Below are 17,205 nucleotides of genomic sequence, written 5' to 3'. Positions count from 1 at the left end.
CCATGAGCTACTACTGGGAATGACATTTTTATAACACAATAGTTGGGGTTCATCAACAACCTGGATATGTCACTGTGAACTTCTTCTCTCAGACTGATTACCAAAATGTTCAATGAGGCAAGCGTGCGCTCTGATTCCCCAGATGGCGGTCTTCAGGGGGAGAGGGTCCGTTTATCCTCGTCCTGCTTCTTATCTCTAAGGCAGTTCTCCAGGTACATTTTCCTTAAGACCAAGGAATCTCTTTTTTAAAAAATAAATTTGGTGTAAAGCCTAGTCTCATTCATTTTTTTAGACTAAAGAAATTTTATCCTTGTTTATATGTTTTCTGTCCACTAATGTAGCACTCGAAAGAAGTTTGTTGGACTGCTTTGGCTTGTTTTTCCACTTAGAGAAACTGTGGTTCCTAACTGGTTTGAATTCTGTTAGTACTTACTAAGAGTTACTTTGGGTATGTTCCCTGACTCTCACGTGTTTACAATTTGGTATATATGTGAAAAGTTAAATCCCTCAATTGGTTATGTTGGCTGTGATTTTCGTGGTTATGATACAGTTTGCCTGATGTAGGCAAAAAACCTGCCTAGAGTTAGAGTGGCCAAATCCTTTTTTTTTTTTTTTTTAATAATTTTATTTATTTATTTATTTCCCCAAAGCCCCAGTAGATAGTTGTATGTCATAGTTGCACATCCTTCTAGTTGCTGTATGTGGGACGTGGCCTCAGCATGGCCGGAGAAGCGGTGCGTCGGTGCGCGCCCGGGATCCGAACCCGGACCGCCAGTAGCGGAGCGCACGCGCTTAACCGCTAAGCCACGGGGCCAGCCCCCAAATCCTTTTTTTTGATTAATTCTTAATAGTATTAAAATTTAGTTTTTCTTACTGTAGTTTGATGAACTTTTGCCCACATTTAAAATATTATTTTGGAGCATAAATGAGGTTTAACTGTGGAGACTTATCATTGTATTTAACGTCTCTGGTTTAGGAACAATGTTTTTTGCCACCTGTTCTGATAATAGGATTTTAAGACTTGAATTACAGTTTAATTCCTCCTAATCAGGATATTCAGTTCTTTTCTGAAAACTAGAATAGTGTCATCTGAAAAGTTAATCTTTTAATGTAAACAATGCACACATTTTATTTAACCCTGTTTTTAAAAATATCACATGTTGGGGGCCGGCCCGGTGGTGCAAGCGGTTAAGTGCTCGCGCTCCGCTGTGGCGGCCCAGAGTTCACGAGTTCTGATCCCGGGCATGCACGGACGCACCGCTTGGCAAGCCATGCTGTGGCGGCGTCCCATATAAAGTAGAGGAAGGTGGGCATGGATGTTAGCCCAGGGCGTTTTCCTCAGCAATAAAAGAGGAGGATTGGCAGATGTTAGCTCAGGGCTGATCTTCCTCTCACACACACACAAAAAATCACATGTTGGAATAAGCAACCTTAATCTCCTATTAAGTTAAAATTACAAATATTGAAAATAAGAGGAAATTATTTGGAAAAAGTAGGTTGCTTTCTGGAGTTAAAATAGACTTCATGCAAAAAGACAAAAAACCCAATTTAAGAATGGACAAAGGATGTGAGTAGACATCCTTCAAAAGAAGATACACAAATGGCCAACAAGTACATGAAAAGGTGCTCAACATCATTAGTCATTAGGGAAATGCAAATCAAAACCACAGCGAGTTACCATTTTGTATCCACTAGGATGGTCATAATAAAAAAAAATGGAAAATAACAAGTGTTGGTAAGAAAGCAGAGAAATTGGAACCTTCATCCATTGCGGGTGGAAATGTAAAATTGTGCAGCTGCTGTGGAAACCAGTCGGCAATTCCTCATTAAGTTAAATATTACCCAGCAATTCCACTCCTAGGCATATACTCTAAAGAACTGAAAAAAGGTGTTCAAATAAAAACTGGTACATAAGTGTTTATAGCAACACTATTTGTAATAGCCAAAAGGTGGAAAAACCCAAATGTCCATTAAATGGATGAATGAATAAACAAAATGTGGTGTATACATACAACGGAATATTATTCAGCCATAATAAAGAATGAAGTACTGATACATGCTACAACATGGATGAACTTTGAAAACACTACTAAGTGAAAGAAGCCTGATACAAAGGGCCACTGTAATATAATATTTCACAAGTGCTGTCTTGACCCAGTTTTGAAGTCATGGTTGAAATTCTCATTTCCTCTTCCCTTCTTTATGGGCAGTTTGCTAAGCCTCCACCCAACTACTTCCCTTTCAGGCTCTGATACTTCTGGGTAATAACACAACATTCCAAACTGCCAGAGGCCTCAGATACCTAACACCCAGGGGTGACCTTCCTTGGACTCACAGAATTATTCAAAATACCCAATTTCCAGGAAGCTTACACAATTTAGCTAATCCTACCCTGCTGTCACACATAAGCTGCCCCCTACAGTTCCAGCTCGTTGTTACCCTGTCCCCAGATGGAACCCCTGTGTGGCCCTTCAAGGGAGCCTTCTCTCATTTGGAGCTGTAAGCAACAAAAAGTTCTGCCTTTCATCTATCCAGAGTGTCTTTGTGTTGTGTCCTGTCTTCCAAAGAATCTATGGTCATACCTATCATCATATAATCATAAAACAGTCACGTATTATTTCATTTATATGAAATGTCCAGAATAGGAAAATCCATAGAGATAAAAATCAGATTCGTGGTTGCCAGGGGTTAGGAGGAAGGAGAATGGGGAGTGACAAGGGGGTTTCCATTTGGGGTGATGAAAAAGGTCTGCAACTAGATAGTAGTGGTGGTAGCACCACATCATGAATGTACTTAATACTTTAAAATGGTAAATTTTGTTATGTGTATTTTACCAAAATAAAAAAAATACAAGGCAAAAATAAAATAAGACAGGGTCTAAAAAAGAGAGAGAGACTACATGTACGTGTTTTAAAGTATCCTAATTTCCTGAGAGTACAAGATAACAAAGCCTTATCAACTTCTCGAAGTGTGGGTACCCTACTTTTTCTAGAAATAGACTGACTTTAATTGTTTTAAGTGCATTTTTCAAAAAATACATAATACTCTACACACCAACAGAATTGCTAAAATTAAAGATTAACAAGACAAATGTTAGTGGACATGTGAAGTAACCTGAATTCTCACATGTTGCTAGTGGGAGTGTAAGAGGGTAAAAACGCTTTGAAACAAGTCTGACAATTTCTTATGAAACTAAACATATGCATATCCTATGACCCACAAATTCCATTCCTAGGTATTTACCGAAGATAAATGAAAACAAATGTTCACAAAAAGACGTCCTAGCAGTTTATTCATAAGAGCCCCAAACTGGAAACAGTTCAGCTGTTCATCAGTTGGAGAATAGATCACAAGCTACATTCTTCACACAATGGACTACTATTCAGAAATAAAGCGAAACAAACTATTGATTCACACAGCACCATGAATGAATCCCAAAACATTATATTGAGTAAAAGAAACTTTGCATTTTTCCATTGATATGAAGTTCTAGAACTGGCAAAATTAATTTTTGGTGAAAAAATTTCAGAACAATGGTTGCCTCTGGGCAGTTGTGGGTAGAGATGTATTGGGAGAGGGTGTGAGGGAATTCTCTGTGTGTGGTGTTCATGTTCTATGTCTTGGTAATGGTTTAGGTTGCATATGTGCATATATTTGCCAGATCTCATCAAATGGTACACTTAAGATTTGTGCATTTCACTTTACGTAAATTTTACCTCTAAAGGAACAAAAAAGAACCATAAAAATATTGAATTCTAGTTAATGATAATGATAAGTAAATGAAAAGCAATAAGATATATCAGAGTATATGGGGAAGCCATCTGGTGTAAAACTAGTTTGGCCTGACCTTGTTTTTCCAAAAGGACCTGACATGGCCTGTTGAGCATGCATTGTATATCTGCTTTAAACATTTACAAGATCCCAAAGACAAGAATGATGCCCTTAAAGATAGGGATGTAGCTTCCCCCTATACTGGCATTTCTTTAAGGATATGCATCTCTTCCTGGAAATTAAGGATTAACTACTGACCTGCTGTGCTCACCTTGTGACCACTGACCTGCTGACCACGGACCTGCTGTGCTGGCTGAGCATCTCGTGACAGTAGTAAAGAGATATTCCTGTCATATATGATGTATGGTCTTTGATCCAACATGGTATATAACCACTCTATACACTGCACTTCTTTGGTGCCCTTCCTTCCTTGGGGAAGGAAGGCCCTGCACTATAGTCCTCACTATTATGAGCCTGGCTCATAATAAACTCGCTCAATTTTGATTTATAGATTCATTATTGGTTATTTGCATAGACAATATGCACGCTGAAGCATTTGGGGGAAAGTATACTGATGTCTGCAACTTACTTTGAAATGCATACAAAAATAAGATAGATCATTAAATGGAAAGAGAGATGGATAGATATATGATAAAGTAAAAATAGTAAAATCTTAATGGTAAAATTTAGGTGGTGTGTATATGCATGTTCACTGAAGTATTTTTTACCTTTTATGTGTGTTTGGAAATTTTTTATAATAAAATATATGGGAAAATAAATAATAAAATATACATCATCAAACCTATTTTTCTTATTGTTTGGAGTCTTAAAACTTGGCAAGGAAATTGCTCAGATATTTTTTTAAGCAGGCCAAGTACCCCAAATGCTAAGAACTGTCTAAAAATCTCAGTGATGACCACGAGCAGCAACAAAGATTCTTTGTCAGTCTTCACTGTGCTGAGTTCTGACAGCTGGGCCAAATGTTGGGGGCCAAAGGCTTACAAGCTCCTTAGTATCAATTACTGAACTTTAATAGGCAGCTACAGTGTGAACAGATGAAACCCTCCAACTTGGTAGAATGAATTCTTTATCGCCTGAGAGTAACCATTCTGCAATGTCTGTCTCACTTTCCCTTCCTAGCCAGTAACCAACTGTGCTCTTTTTAGCTTCCCGTTTTCCCTTCTTCCTACGCTTTTTTTTTTTTTTAAAGATTTTATTTATTTATTTTTCCCCCAGAGCCCCAGTAGATAGTTGTCTGTCATAGCTGCACATCCTTCTAGTTGCTGTATGTGGGACGCGGCCTCAGCATGGCCGGAGGAGCGGTGCGTCGGTTCACACCCGGGATCCGAACCCGGGGCGCCGGCAGCCGAGCGCACGCACTTAACCGTTAAGCCACGGGGCCGGCCCCCTATGCTTTCACTCATGGTTGTTATCTTGCTTAGGGAAGAGCACAGATCACTGAACAGCTGTTTACTCACTATGCAGCAGTGTTATATATGGTATATAAAGAAAGATTATTGGAACACAGGTGCAGAGATCTGGCCTCGACTCGGCTCTGACCTTGGGCAGGTCACTTAACTCGCCTGAGCCTCAGTGTATTCATCTCTACAGTGGAGGAGGTAGGCTGAGAGGTTCTCCAAGTAAATTCCAGCCCTAAGACTCAACTGCCAAATTTAAAAAGTACTAATTTCCAAATAACTGATTTGATAATTATACAATATTTTTCAAAATTGTAATATTTCTTCTATTAGCCTTATTTTATTAGTTTTTATTCTTATTAAACAGGTATGTAGTTTATAGAGTCAAATAATCAACAAGGCTTATCATGAAACACAGCAGCCCACCCATCCTCACATTTGTCCCTCCTCAGAAGCACTTAAAAAAATTTTTTTGAACCTGCAGAAAAGTTGAAAGAACAGTTTTCAAGTATTCATACTTGTATCCTCCTCTTCTAAAGGGCTATTGTTGACAGCTTACCACACTCATTCCATCTTTTTCTACACTTCCCTTATGCCCAACCATCTGAAAGGGAGCGGCAGACACATGACATGTTACTCCTGAATACTTCAGCATGCATATTCCGAGAATAAGAACAATTCTTGCATAACTACAACATCATTGCCACACTTGAGAAAACTGACACTAATTCAATAACATGATCCATACTCAAAGTTGCCCATTGTTCCATAAAACATCTTATAAATGTTATTTTTTCCTAACCTAGATCCTATCAAGGTTCACACATTGCATGTAACTGTTAGGTTTCTTGATTCTCTCCCAGTCCCCTCTGCCCCCAATGTCCCTTTGAACAGGCCAGTTGTCTGGCCTGAATTTGTACCATAAATCCCACATTTGTCTGTTTCCCTTCATTAGAGTCAGGACAAGCATTTTTGGCAAGAACACCACACTGGAGATGTTGTGTCCTTCCCCCCCGCATCACATCAAGAAGTATATAATGGCAGTTCTTCCCTACTACTACTGGCAACTATTGCCAAGTTGACCACTTGCTTCAGATAGTGACTGCCGGATCTCCACACTATGAAGGTACGTTCTCCCCTTCGTACTTAATAAGTAATTCATGGAGTGATATTTTGTGACTATGAGAACATCTAATTTATAGATTTTTAATTTCCGAATCATTCCCGAGGTAGAGGTTTCACTAGTCAAATGTACCATTTTCCACCTATGGACCATGAGATAATAAGATGTTAGGACTGAGAAGCATGAGAGGTCTTGATCAATTCCTTTATAGTTTTATTTCATTTTATTTTAGGCAGTCACGTTAAATCTTTTTGTGTTTCCTTCTACAAGTAACATACTTTGTTTTTCAGTTTTGGGCATGACCTATTGATTTTCATCATGGAAGGGTACACACACATTTCCATCCACCACCACCATATATGTGCACCCTTTCCATCTTCCTAATACAGTTATAACATGATTTTTGTTTAGATCTCTATTTGGTGTTTCCATTATTATAACCATATAAAACTCCATGGTTGACCCAATGTATCAATTCTATACTGTGGATCTTTTTTTTTACCCTTCCAGATTCACTCTCTATCCTTCTCCATTCTGGTCTGTGTCTTGGGAGGCTGATCTGCATGGACTCCATCAAAAGCCTCCCTCGCCCTAAGTATACTCAGTTGGGTTTGGCCAATAGAAGGCACCAGCAGGGAGGAAAAAAGGAGATCATAGTATTTGTTCCCCAGCTCCCTCCCTACTAGGTTGCCATGGTTAGTTGCTTTGTTCTACAGAAGGCCACAGCTCTTGTCAGGCAACACTCTCTATATGAATTTCTCCACTGTATCAGTTGCAGGGCTTTACAATTGTATTGCTCACAGGCACAAGTCACATCATTAATTATGTCTCCATGAATACATCACTCAAGTTTCAGGCTCAAGGCTCAGTAATAATAACAGTTACTACTGTTATCGGTAGTACAGGCACCAATCACTTTATATAACACTCTCAATCCTCAAAACATTAATAATATAAATATACTATTAACTCATTTCACAAATGAAGAAATTAAGACACAAAGAGGTTAACTTGCTCAAAGATATAGTATGTAGCTGAGCTGGAATTGAAAAGAGGTCTGTTGGGTCCCTGTCTTGACATGAGTACAGCCATGTTTGGCCGCTCCATTGACCTACAGCCACCAGCACAAAAAGAAATATAAAAGCTGCTTTCTGCGTAGTGGGAACTGGCCCTTGTCCCATGGAGAGAGTTGCAAGTTGTAACATTTCAAGGCTCTTGGAGCGTCGTAGCACGGGATGGACTGGCCATCTGTGCCGGGCTAAGACGATAACCAAAGAGAACGATGCACGTACACAACTACTGGGCTGGGACATTAGCCAAGGGGCTCAGTGCACGTACGCCACTGATAACCATTTGTGCATGGGAACACTAGATGCTTGCTCTGCAAACTCTGTAACTGCTTATATAAACTGCTGGAGACTGAGACCCGGTGAGAGTTCCACCTGTGGAAGGGACGCCTTGCCCAGGACGTGTGATCCTTGCCCAGCCGTGTCGATTGACAGGCCTCTCCCGGCAGTGGGGCGTGGATGTTGTGAGTAATTGATTTACTGTGAAGTAATTGATCTGATATGTTCTCTTTTCCGTCAACCTGGTGTTTCTCTTCCCGGTTGATTTGTGTCATTTCCCTTCAGTCGATCTGGTGTTTCCCTTTCCGATCGATCTGATGTTTTTCCCTCTTATTATATGACCTATTCGGATCTGCTGCTATCTCAGCCGATGTGGATGTTTTCCCTTTCCAGTCGAGCTTTTTTCCCTCTTATTATTTGACCTATTCCGATCTGTTTGCGGACTATCGCCTTTACTATCCTCTATACAATAAAATATACCTTCAGTCCATTTGTTTGGAGTGGAAAGTTTCTTTTACGTCTCCGATCGAATCCCCGAACCTCTCATAACAGTACCCAAACCAATGTTCTCATTTATTTTTTAAACTAATTTTAATTTAAACTCTCTTTAAACTAATTTTTAATTATACAAGTAATACGTGCTACATTTCCTACAAATGTTTAAAGCATGACAGGTAAGAGTAAAATCTCTTTGACCATCTTCCAGAGACAACTGCTGTGAGCATGTGGTTGTACCCTTTCGGCCTTCTTTGATGCTGCACACACTATCTGCACGTATAACTACTTAAAACTGTTTTTGTTTTTATTTTACATAAATGGCATCACGCTTTATGCATCATTCTGAAGCTTGCCTTCTTCCCTCGACAAGTCTCTCTGGAACTTGGCGTGCTCTGCCGCTCACTGCTCTTCGCCTCCCTAGGCCTACCTGCTTCTCTAAAAAGCCTGGCAGAACAAGAGCTAGTGCTGAAGATCCTAGCTGATCAACACTGACAGCACCAGACACCTTTTTTCTTTTTTCCAACATTCCATTATGAAAATTTTCTAATAGATAACAAAGTTTAAAATATTATACAGTGAACATCCACACACCCACTACCTGGATTCTACTATTAACATTTCACTATACTTGCTTTATTACATATCCATCCATCTATCCATCCAAAAGAATTTTAATGTGTTTTATACATATTAACACCAGAAAGGGTGTTGTTTTCTTTCTTTAGGAGATGAAACTGAGGCTGAGACCTTACATAACTTGCCAATGCTAATATGATAATGACTTATTTACAACTAGTAAGAAGCAGAGCTAGTTCTAAACAGTGGCCATCTGAATCTACAATTCAGACTTTTTCTACCAATCATGCTGTCTCAATTTACTCTAAATGACAGATTCTTTTTTTGTGTGTGTGAGGAAGATCGGCCCTGAGCTAACATCTGCCAAGCCTCCTCTTTTTTGCTGAGGAAGATTGGCCCTGGGCTAACATCCATGCCCATCCTCCTCCACTTTATATGGGACGCCGCCACAGCATGGCCTGCCAAGTGGTGCATCAGTGCGTGCCCGGGATCTGAACCGGGGAACCCCGGGCCGCCGCAGCGGAGCGCGCACACTTAACCGCTTGCGCCACCAGGCTGGCCCCGACATAGATTCTGAACACAGATATAAAAGGGTATCGGGTTTAAGTGAATACTGTAATGTTTCTACTTTTGATATTAACGCAAACATACAAGAACAGCTTGTGAAATCATTCTCAAGTGTTTAATTAAAATCCAGATAGCATTTAACATGTAGAGAGGTTTAAACTCTTTCACTGACTCTTAAATTTTAAAATTCTTTTGCACAATATTTTGAGGCTAACTTCATGCTAGAAATCTACAAATGTACAACTTAACACAAAAATACATTCAGAGTCCATTCCAATGCAAGTTTAAAACACTTTAATTGCAGACAATGTAAAGATATTTAAAAAACAAAAACTACAAAATGAGCACACAAAAGTCTTCCCTTTTGAATCTTTAATAAAATACTGCTCTGTATAAGATCTAATGAAAAATTCCAGTTACTTATAAAATAGTTATGTGATAAAAGCCATGAATTAAGATACATATGTACGAATTATACTTAATTATATTGTTTAAATGAACAAAATCTTGATCACTTTGATGATACAGCACACCATCTACTACTCATATATCAAAATAGATGAGCACACTCAAAGAAGCAACTGGGTGCAGGCAAAAGAAAATGTCAGAGACTTGAGGCAAAAAAAAACCCCCACCCCAAACAAACAGAAAAGCCCCTTAACTGTAAGGGAACCAAAGGAATAAAATAACTTAAAGCAAACTGTGGACCAAATTCTCACTCATTATTTCATGAGAAACGGTATGAGAATTTGGCTTCAAATAACTAAAACATCTACAGAAACTTAATTATTTGGCCTAGGCAATTTAATAGTACACCAATTGCTGAAATAATCAATAGCAACGGGTGTAGTGTTGGAAAAAAAATAATTTTTACAAGTTTAACTATGTAAAACTTTTTTGGAAACCCGAGTCTCCATCACAAATTGCACTTGAGATGGCTGAATGCATTGACTGAGCAAGGCATCACTGTTGGTTCACACACACACACACATACACGAAAGCAGCTATGGGTTGCTGATATTCTGAACTACTGAAACTATTTTATACACGTATTTTTCTCTCTCTAAAAGAAGGATCAGTGATGTCCGGGTTGTTACCTCAGTATGGTAGCAGTCACACTTCCGCCCTCTGTCGGCACAGCCCTGTTGCCATCTGTTTCAACACTGTCTCTTTCTGCTCCCTGGCAGAAGATAGAGAGGGCTGATGGAAATATGAACTAGGTCAGTCTGAAAAATATTCATTTCTGGAGTTTTAAGCTTTATCCTGACTAGGAAAGAAACCTTCTGCCGAAAAGACTGTTTCACTGATAAAGCTTACAAAACGTACATAAAGAACACTGCCAGTGTGAGTACTATCATTAGCTCTAGAAAAATAAGGGAACTTCTGTGATCTATTTTTTTTTAAAAGGTAGAGAATGCCTGTCACAAAAAATTCTCTCCAATAAATTAATTCTCCTCTACAGTAAAAACACAATTTAAAAGCAAGATGGTACTAAGCAATATAGTAAGCTCACAAAGGTGGGAAATTGTACACAGTTGCTTTAAAAAAGATGCTCTGAACAATGAGAAGCAGCGTGTTAGAACTAACCTCAGTGGAGATCTGGACAGTTCTAATTATCTTAAGTTAAAAATCAGATGATCACTATGAAAATGTGTGACATTAATACATATAGAACAGATGATTAAAAAGTGAGTGGATACATAAGACTCCACAGCTTATTTATTTCCTTGAGCCAGAAACATATGAAAACGCAGTGAGTGGATATGTCTTATTTAAGGGATTCCCTTCTCCCAACCACCTGCTTCGTTGCCCTCCCCACCCTTAAAGTTAAGAATCTAGATTAGTTTGGAAATATCAATCTAAAACCAAAGTAAATATCAGATCATAGAAAAGGAAATAAACAACAAAAAAACCCTGCATCAAGAGTTCTTCATCTCTCTCACGAAGGAGAAAAAAAAAATCTCCTTATCTTTTTTAGTTCTAAAAAAACTACTTATCCTTCTGAAAAGCAAGGAAAGTCTTAAATTGAAACCAAGGTACACACAGAGGTGGAATTAATTTTTCATGCAAATGAGTCTCAGATGTTTAAGACTTTAGTCTATATGACGTTTAAATCAATTAATACATTCTGTTAAATTATAAAACTTAGGTAATGATCAGGTAATGTAGGAAATTGTGAAAAGGAAGAATGAGACTGGAAGGATCAATCTGCAAAATTCACTTAATGTGCTCAAAAACAAAGAAAAAAATTACTGAGCAAGGATATTTAGATTTAACTGCTAGTTATGTGGAAACTTGAAGCAATTTGGGGAATCTGCTCTTCTGTACCCCTTATCGTCCACAGTTTTCAAAGAGTCCTTAGCAGATTCAACGGTTGAATGGGTGTATTTCTAAACTTCCGGGTGGTCTGAGTCTGTATCATCCAAAACGAAAAAATTATAAGTTTCCCAGACTATCAATGGATCCAGTCTCCTCAAGATTATCATGAGATAAAAACAGGAGGGAGGACCCATCCCCTATTGATCTTAGGCCCACATCTGGAATAGGTTTACAGGGGGAAAAGAATATAGATAAACACCCAAGCACGATCTAGTCATTACGGAGCTGTCTCCTATTGTAATCCCTCTTCAATCTTGACCTTTAGAATAATATGTTTAGAAAAAAGAGAAGAAGGAATGAAGAGAAAACACTTTTACTGCCCATCCATATAGAACTGTCAGCTTGCTTTGCTCAAACACTGGGGAAATATCCTTATGGGTTCAGCAGCACTATGCTTACTGAAATTTTTCTTGCAGTTTTCAGAAGACGGCATGTGCTCCTTCCTCTGTGCTCTAAAAAAGATGTGGGCTGTACACTGTTCACGGAGTGATCACACAGGAGTGAGGCAATTCTTGAATGCTGGAGTTTATACAGTTATGTACGGTGAGAAACATTATACATGGAAGTAGTAAGAGGTTAACGGAACATGACTGTCACAATTGAACTTTTTCGTATTGCATTTCCATAATAGATGTTTCCTTTTAAAACAAATCGAGAGTTTGTGATGCAGCAAGGACAAACACTGACAATTACTTGAGCCTCATTACTGAAGATCCCACTACCAACAAACATTGATAAACACCAGATAAACAAACATTCCCAACAAGGAAATGTTGGGAACTGATGAACATCTGAATCTAGGAAATTAATAGAAAATAAAATCACAGAAACTCACAAGACTATAATAAATGACAGATAATGAATATTTATCTCTTATATTAAAGGCACTACTAATATACAAATATCCTATTAACATTTAGAGAAACTCTGAAGTCAGCAGTTAGGGAAAGGAATCCATTTAGTTCAATACCAGCATTTTTTAAAACAAACAGACTACTTTAAGACTCAGCAGAGTTTTCAAGGAGCTAAATGAAACTGGATATAATAAGCAGCTCCATATAAAGATTATGGTTTCTACTTTTAAAAAAGTATGATAATTTACTTCCTTAAAAATATAAGCATATCACAAAAACTAAAGGGTAAATATATATATAAAAACTCAGGCCTTGGTACCACTGAGAAATTTTCATAAATTCTAAAATAATTTCAACAGCCACAGCTTGAACAATATCCACCCACACATGACATGCAAAGACAAAATGACAGAGTCACTGAACAGTTCAGCATAAAGCTAAAAATACGGAAATAGAATGAGACAGGCATTTGTCGTGTAAATAATGTACATCACAAAGTGATTGTGCCTATATTAAAGCACAGCTTGGAATTAAAAAAAATTTAGAGTTTCATTTGTTCCAGGAAGCACTACACATAGACCAACAACGGAGCTCTCACATATGCTTAAGGAAGCAGGTAAAAAGCTACATAAAAGAATAACATAATTTATTTTAATTAACATGATTAATATTTTGAACTTTATTTCATTAGAAGTTTAATTTTTAATCATTATACCCTGTAGATTTTGAAACAATTTTATTAGAAATTACTAATGCTGGTTCTTGAAGAATCTAAAAAATTGTAATTACTTACTCAAATCTGATTGCTATTTATAGTTTTAAGCAGTTAAATGAAATATTCTGCTCAGTATTCTAAAGTTGCTTTGGTACAAATTTAGGATAAAGCAGAACTGGCAGCACCACCACAAGTGTGATCATTCACGGCAGGTCTCGAGGACCCTCGGAGACAACAGAACACAAGTTAAAATACTTACAAATAAAAGCCATTCTCCTGACAATTCTGTTACATCATTAAAAAGAGAAATAAAATCCACATTCAGTAAATTATACTTGAGGCCAAATTTTCATGCTCCATTTAATTATTCCTCAATGATAGTGTAAAAAATGTTTATTATTATTGCAATATGATGTCTAATTCATAGTTCAGGATGCTTCTAAGGATAAGGCCAACAGTTAGAGTGGTACATTTTAATGCTTAGTCCACTGATACTATTTTAACACAAGGTTTAATTTAGTCTTTTTTTTTTTTACAGCTTTATTGAGGTATAATTGATGTAAAACAAACTGCACATATTTAAGATGCACAATTTGATAGTCTTTTAAACAGCATGAAAAGTGCCTGACAACTAAAAAATTAAAAATTTTCAATTGAAACATTATTTTAAAATAGCAGATTCTAATTTTTTTGAGACACAGATATGGATTTATAAAAAGGTGTGTGGAAAAGAAAGAAATTAATTTAATTCCAAGTACCAAATTTATTCAGAAGGTTTAGAAACGCCAAAATTGACAGCCAACTTTCTTGATTTTCTTCTTGAAGAAGAGCTTGGTGTTGACTTATGGTGAGACATACTACGGCCTTGGGAGGCAGCTTCAACTTGAGAAGATGCAGGTTGAGTGATCTGAGAGGACTTTAAGGAAGCTGATGAACTCCCCTGTGGAATCACTTTGGTGACATCGGAAGATCCTGGCTGGCTAGTCTGAAGGGGGGTAGCTTGAGAACTCTGGGCCTCCTTATTCTCAAAGTTCTTTTTGTTTGCAATCCTTTTTTTAGTAACCTTTAAGGAATAAAAGCATCATTAATTAACAATGTAGGCAAAAAAAGCTAGTGTCAGAAAATACTATAAACCATGCTGCTAATATTTGTTAATCACTGCTCACTTGTGACTTCTACTTATAATCTCCAAATCACACTTGAGAAATTCAAGGAATTTAGTTATGAATAAAATATTTAAAAATTCTCCATGACTTAAATAAAAAGAAAATTTATATTCCTGATTTTAAATCATTTTGAGCTAGAAAAGGATATTATTACTCACTGCAATTATTATTATTTATTAGAACACAAACTCAGACAGCAGGGATGAGGTCAGACTGGTCATCACTGGTTATAATATATTCTCAGCACCCAGAACCCAGTACTGGGCTTCTAGCTGGCACTGAATAAATAATTATTGAATAAACAAATTTTTATCAATGGTCTTTGAGAATTAAAAAAATTAATTCTCTTAAAAATATAATAATTCTCTTTCTAGGTCTCACCTGTAGAGGTATGAACTGATTGTGCACACCACCTGGCATTCCCCCAGCCATGGGCACGTTCCCAGAATATGAAGTATGATGGAAAGGCTTCCCAGGAACTGGCACTGGTGGTCCCCATGGTAGTGAGCCAAAGAGATGAGATGATGGAGGCATTATATTAGCTGTTGAAAATCATGGAAAATTTCTCTTTTAGTAAAATGGTATCATCAAAACCCTGAGATTTAAGACCTCCTTCTGTTACCCTTTTTTCACTTTGCAAAGGGCATACACTTATGATTAATCTTGCTTACAACATTCAACCTTAGGAGCCCCCTTAGGACTGTGAACTACCTACAGAAGTCAGCTTATCATTATGCCATCTGGCCTACAAAGGCCCCTAGTACCTTATACTGATATGAGCTTTAGGAATATTTGTAATACTGTTTAAATAAATAATAAAAGGGTCACGAAACTGTCCCTTGAGGGAGAAAAGCCAGGGCACAAAGAGAGAAATCTTAAGGATCTCACTCACCTGCCCCCAATGCTAAGTTGCTTCCATAGTGATCCCAGCCTACAAAAAAAAACCGAAAAAGCTCAAATACTGAAATCTGATCACTTTCATATGACACGTAGAATCCTTCTTTTCCCTATTCTAATATTTGTAATTCAAGGATTTTTTTTTTTAATTTACATTTTATTTCTTATTAAAAGCTCACTGAGGGGCCGGGCCGGCCCGGTGGCACAAGCGGTTAAGTGTGTGCGCTCCGCTGCGGCGGCCTGGGGTTCGCCGGTTCAGATCCCGGGCACGCACCGATGCACCGCTTGGCAAGCCATGCTGTGGCGGTGTCCCATATAAAGTGGAGGAAGATGGGCATGGATGTTAGCCCACGGCCAATCTTCCTCAGCAAAAAAAGAGGAGGACTGGCAGATGTTAGCTCAGGGCTGATCTTCCTCACAAAAAATAAAATAAAATAAAATAAAAGCTCACTGAAACAGTGGTATGCAAACCTGATTTGTGTATCTCAGTCACCCGGGGAGCTTGTGAAATACAGGTTCCTGGGCATGGCCTCATACCTAGTAGACCAGACTCGTAGAGGCCCAGGAATCTGTATTGTCAACAAGCTCCCCAGGTGATTCTTACGCAGATAGTCAGCATCAGTGCAGCATTTGGAACCACTGCATTAAACAATGACAATTGAGGCACCAGCACACTGCCACTGCAGAAGACATGCAGTGCATTCAAACCTTCTCAGAGAGAGAAAAAGGCAGCCAGACCTGTAAGATAATATAGCTTAAATAAAATTAAGCCACTTAAGAAATTTTGGGATCAGGAGAGAAGAATCATAACGTATTTTTGTGTTATGAATTACATATGCACAAATCCCAGGATAAAGAAAACTTTTAATATGAAAAACACTAATAAGATTTAGAAAATTAGGTCTTGATACTATCTATAAGCAACTTTGGTGGCAGTCATAACGTTAACATCTATTTAAAAGATGCTATGTTAATCTTATGCATAGGTCAGCTTCACAATTTCCCCAATAAATCACTGTTTTAAATATAAAATACATTTCCTCCATTGGGACTATTTCATACCATAAAATAGAAATCTACAAAATAACTTTAAAATGTTAATCTGATGCTTAAGTTTTTTTCTCCTGATTAACATTCAAATCTCTTGGCTTTTACTTATATCACATATTTTAATTAGAACATTGGAGAGCACCTATTACAAGACCAAAAGAATTCCAATTATAACCTTAAAATTCTTGGTAAGTATGACTATACTAATAAACATGATACGATAATAAACATAAATACAATAATCAACATGAAAAAGGTAAAAATATCAAGCTACAAAATATTGAGAATAAATGGTGAAAACAATCATTCCTTTTATATATAATATATTCTCATAAGACAGATTTATTTATTTATTTATTTATTTTTGACAGATTTTTTTTTTAGAGAAGCTTGTGGGTACACGGTTAGGTAACCTACATATACTAATTACTTAAAATTAATTTATATATAGTTACTGGATTCATTTTTGAAAGTGAAGAATTGGTCAAATTAGATTTTGCAAGTTATAGTGAACTTACTACCTTGAGCTATATGAAAACATCAGATCCATTATGTCATAAAAATTTTATGACCAAAACATTGTTTATACAGGGAAAGGAATGCCAGTGTAGTACAGTAACAAAAGCACAGGCTTTGGAATTAGATAGACTTGGGTTTGAATGCCAGTTTTGCCACTTAGTAAGTTACGACCTTAGACAAATTACATTTTTTAAAACAATCAAAGTACTACATACACACTGTAATAAAAAAGGTTTTCAACATAATACAGCAGTCACCTGTTCCATCCCAGCTTTATCTGTTTTAGCTGTTTTTTTGCCTACTGTTCAATAATTTGCTTATACTAC

General features: G+C 37.4%; 1 protein-coding gene across 4 annotated transcripts in view; it reads right to left on the bottom strand.

Annotated features, from left to right (window-relative positions):
- Positions 1-9,392: 9,392 nt before the first annotated feature.
- XRN1 (5'-3' exoribonuclease 1) overlaps positions 9,393-17,205 on the bottom strand; it is a 115,321-nt gene continuing 107,508 nt past the window's right edge. For 2 of the 4 annotated variants that reach the window (XM_058551721.1, XM_058551736.1), the window contains 3 exons: positions 15,306-15,344; positions 14,795-14,955; positions 9,393-14,310 (listed from right to left, as the gene is read on the bottom strand). In XM_058551721.1, coding sequence (XP_058407704.1) covers positions 14,011-14,310; positions 14,795-14,955; positions 15,306-15,344 — 500 coding nt within the window. In that variant the 3' untranslated portion in view covers positions 9,393-14,010. The remainder of the gene's footprint in view (positions 14,311-14,794; positions 14,956-15,305; positions 15,345-17,205) is intronic. The other 2 variants (XM_058551730.1, XM_058551745.1) reach the window with 1 other exon arrangement.

The sequence above is a fragment of the Diceros bicornis genome, chromosome 2 (assembly GCF_020826845.1).
Source record: "Diceros bicornis minor isolate mBicDic1 chromosome 2, mDicBic1.mat.cur, whole genome shotgun sequence".
NCBI lineage: Eukaryota > Metazoa > Chordata > Mammalia > Perissodactyla > Rhinocerotidae > Diceros > Diceros bicornis.
Note: the sequence above shows the minus strand (reverse complement) of the source record. Positions and strands in the feature narration are given on the sequence as shown.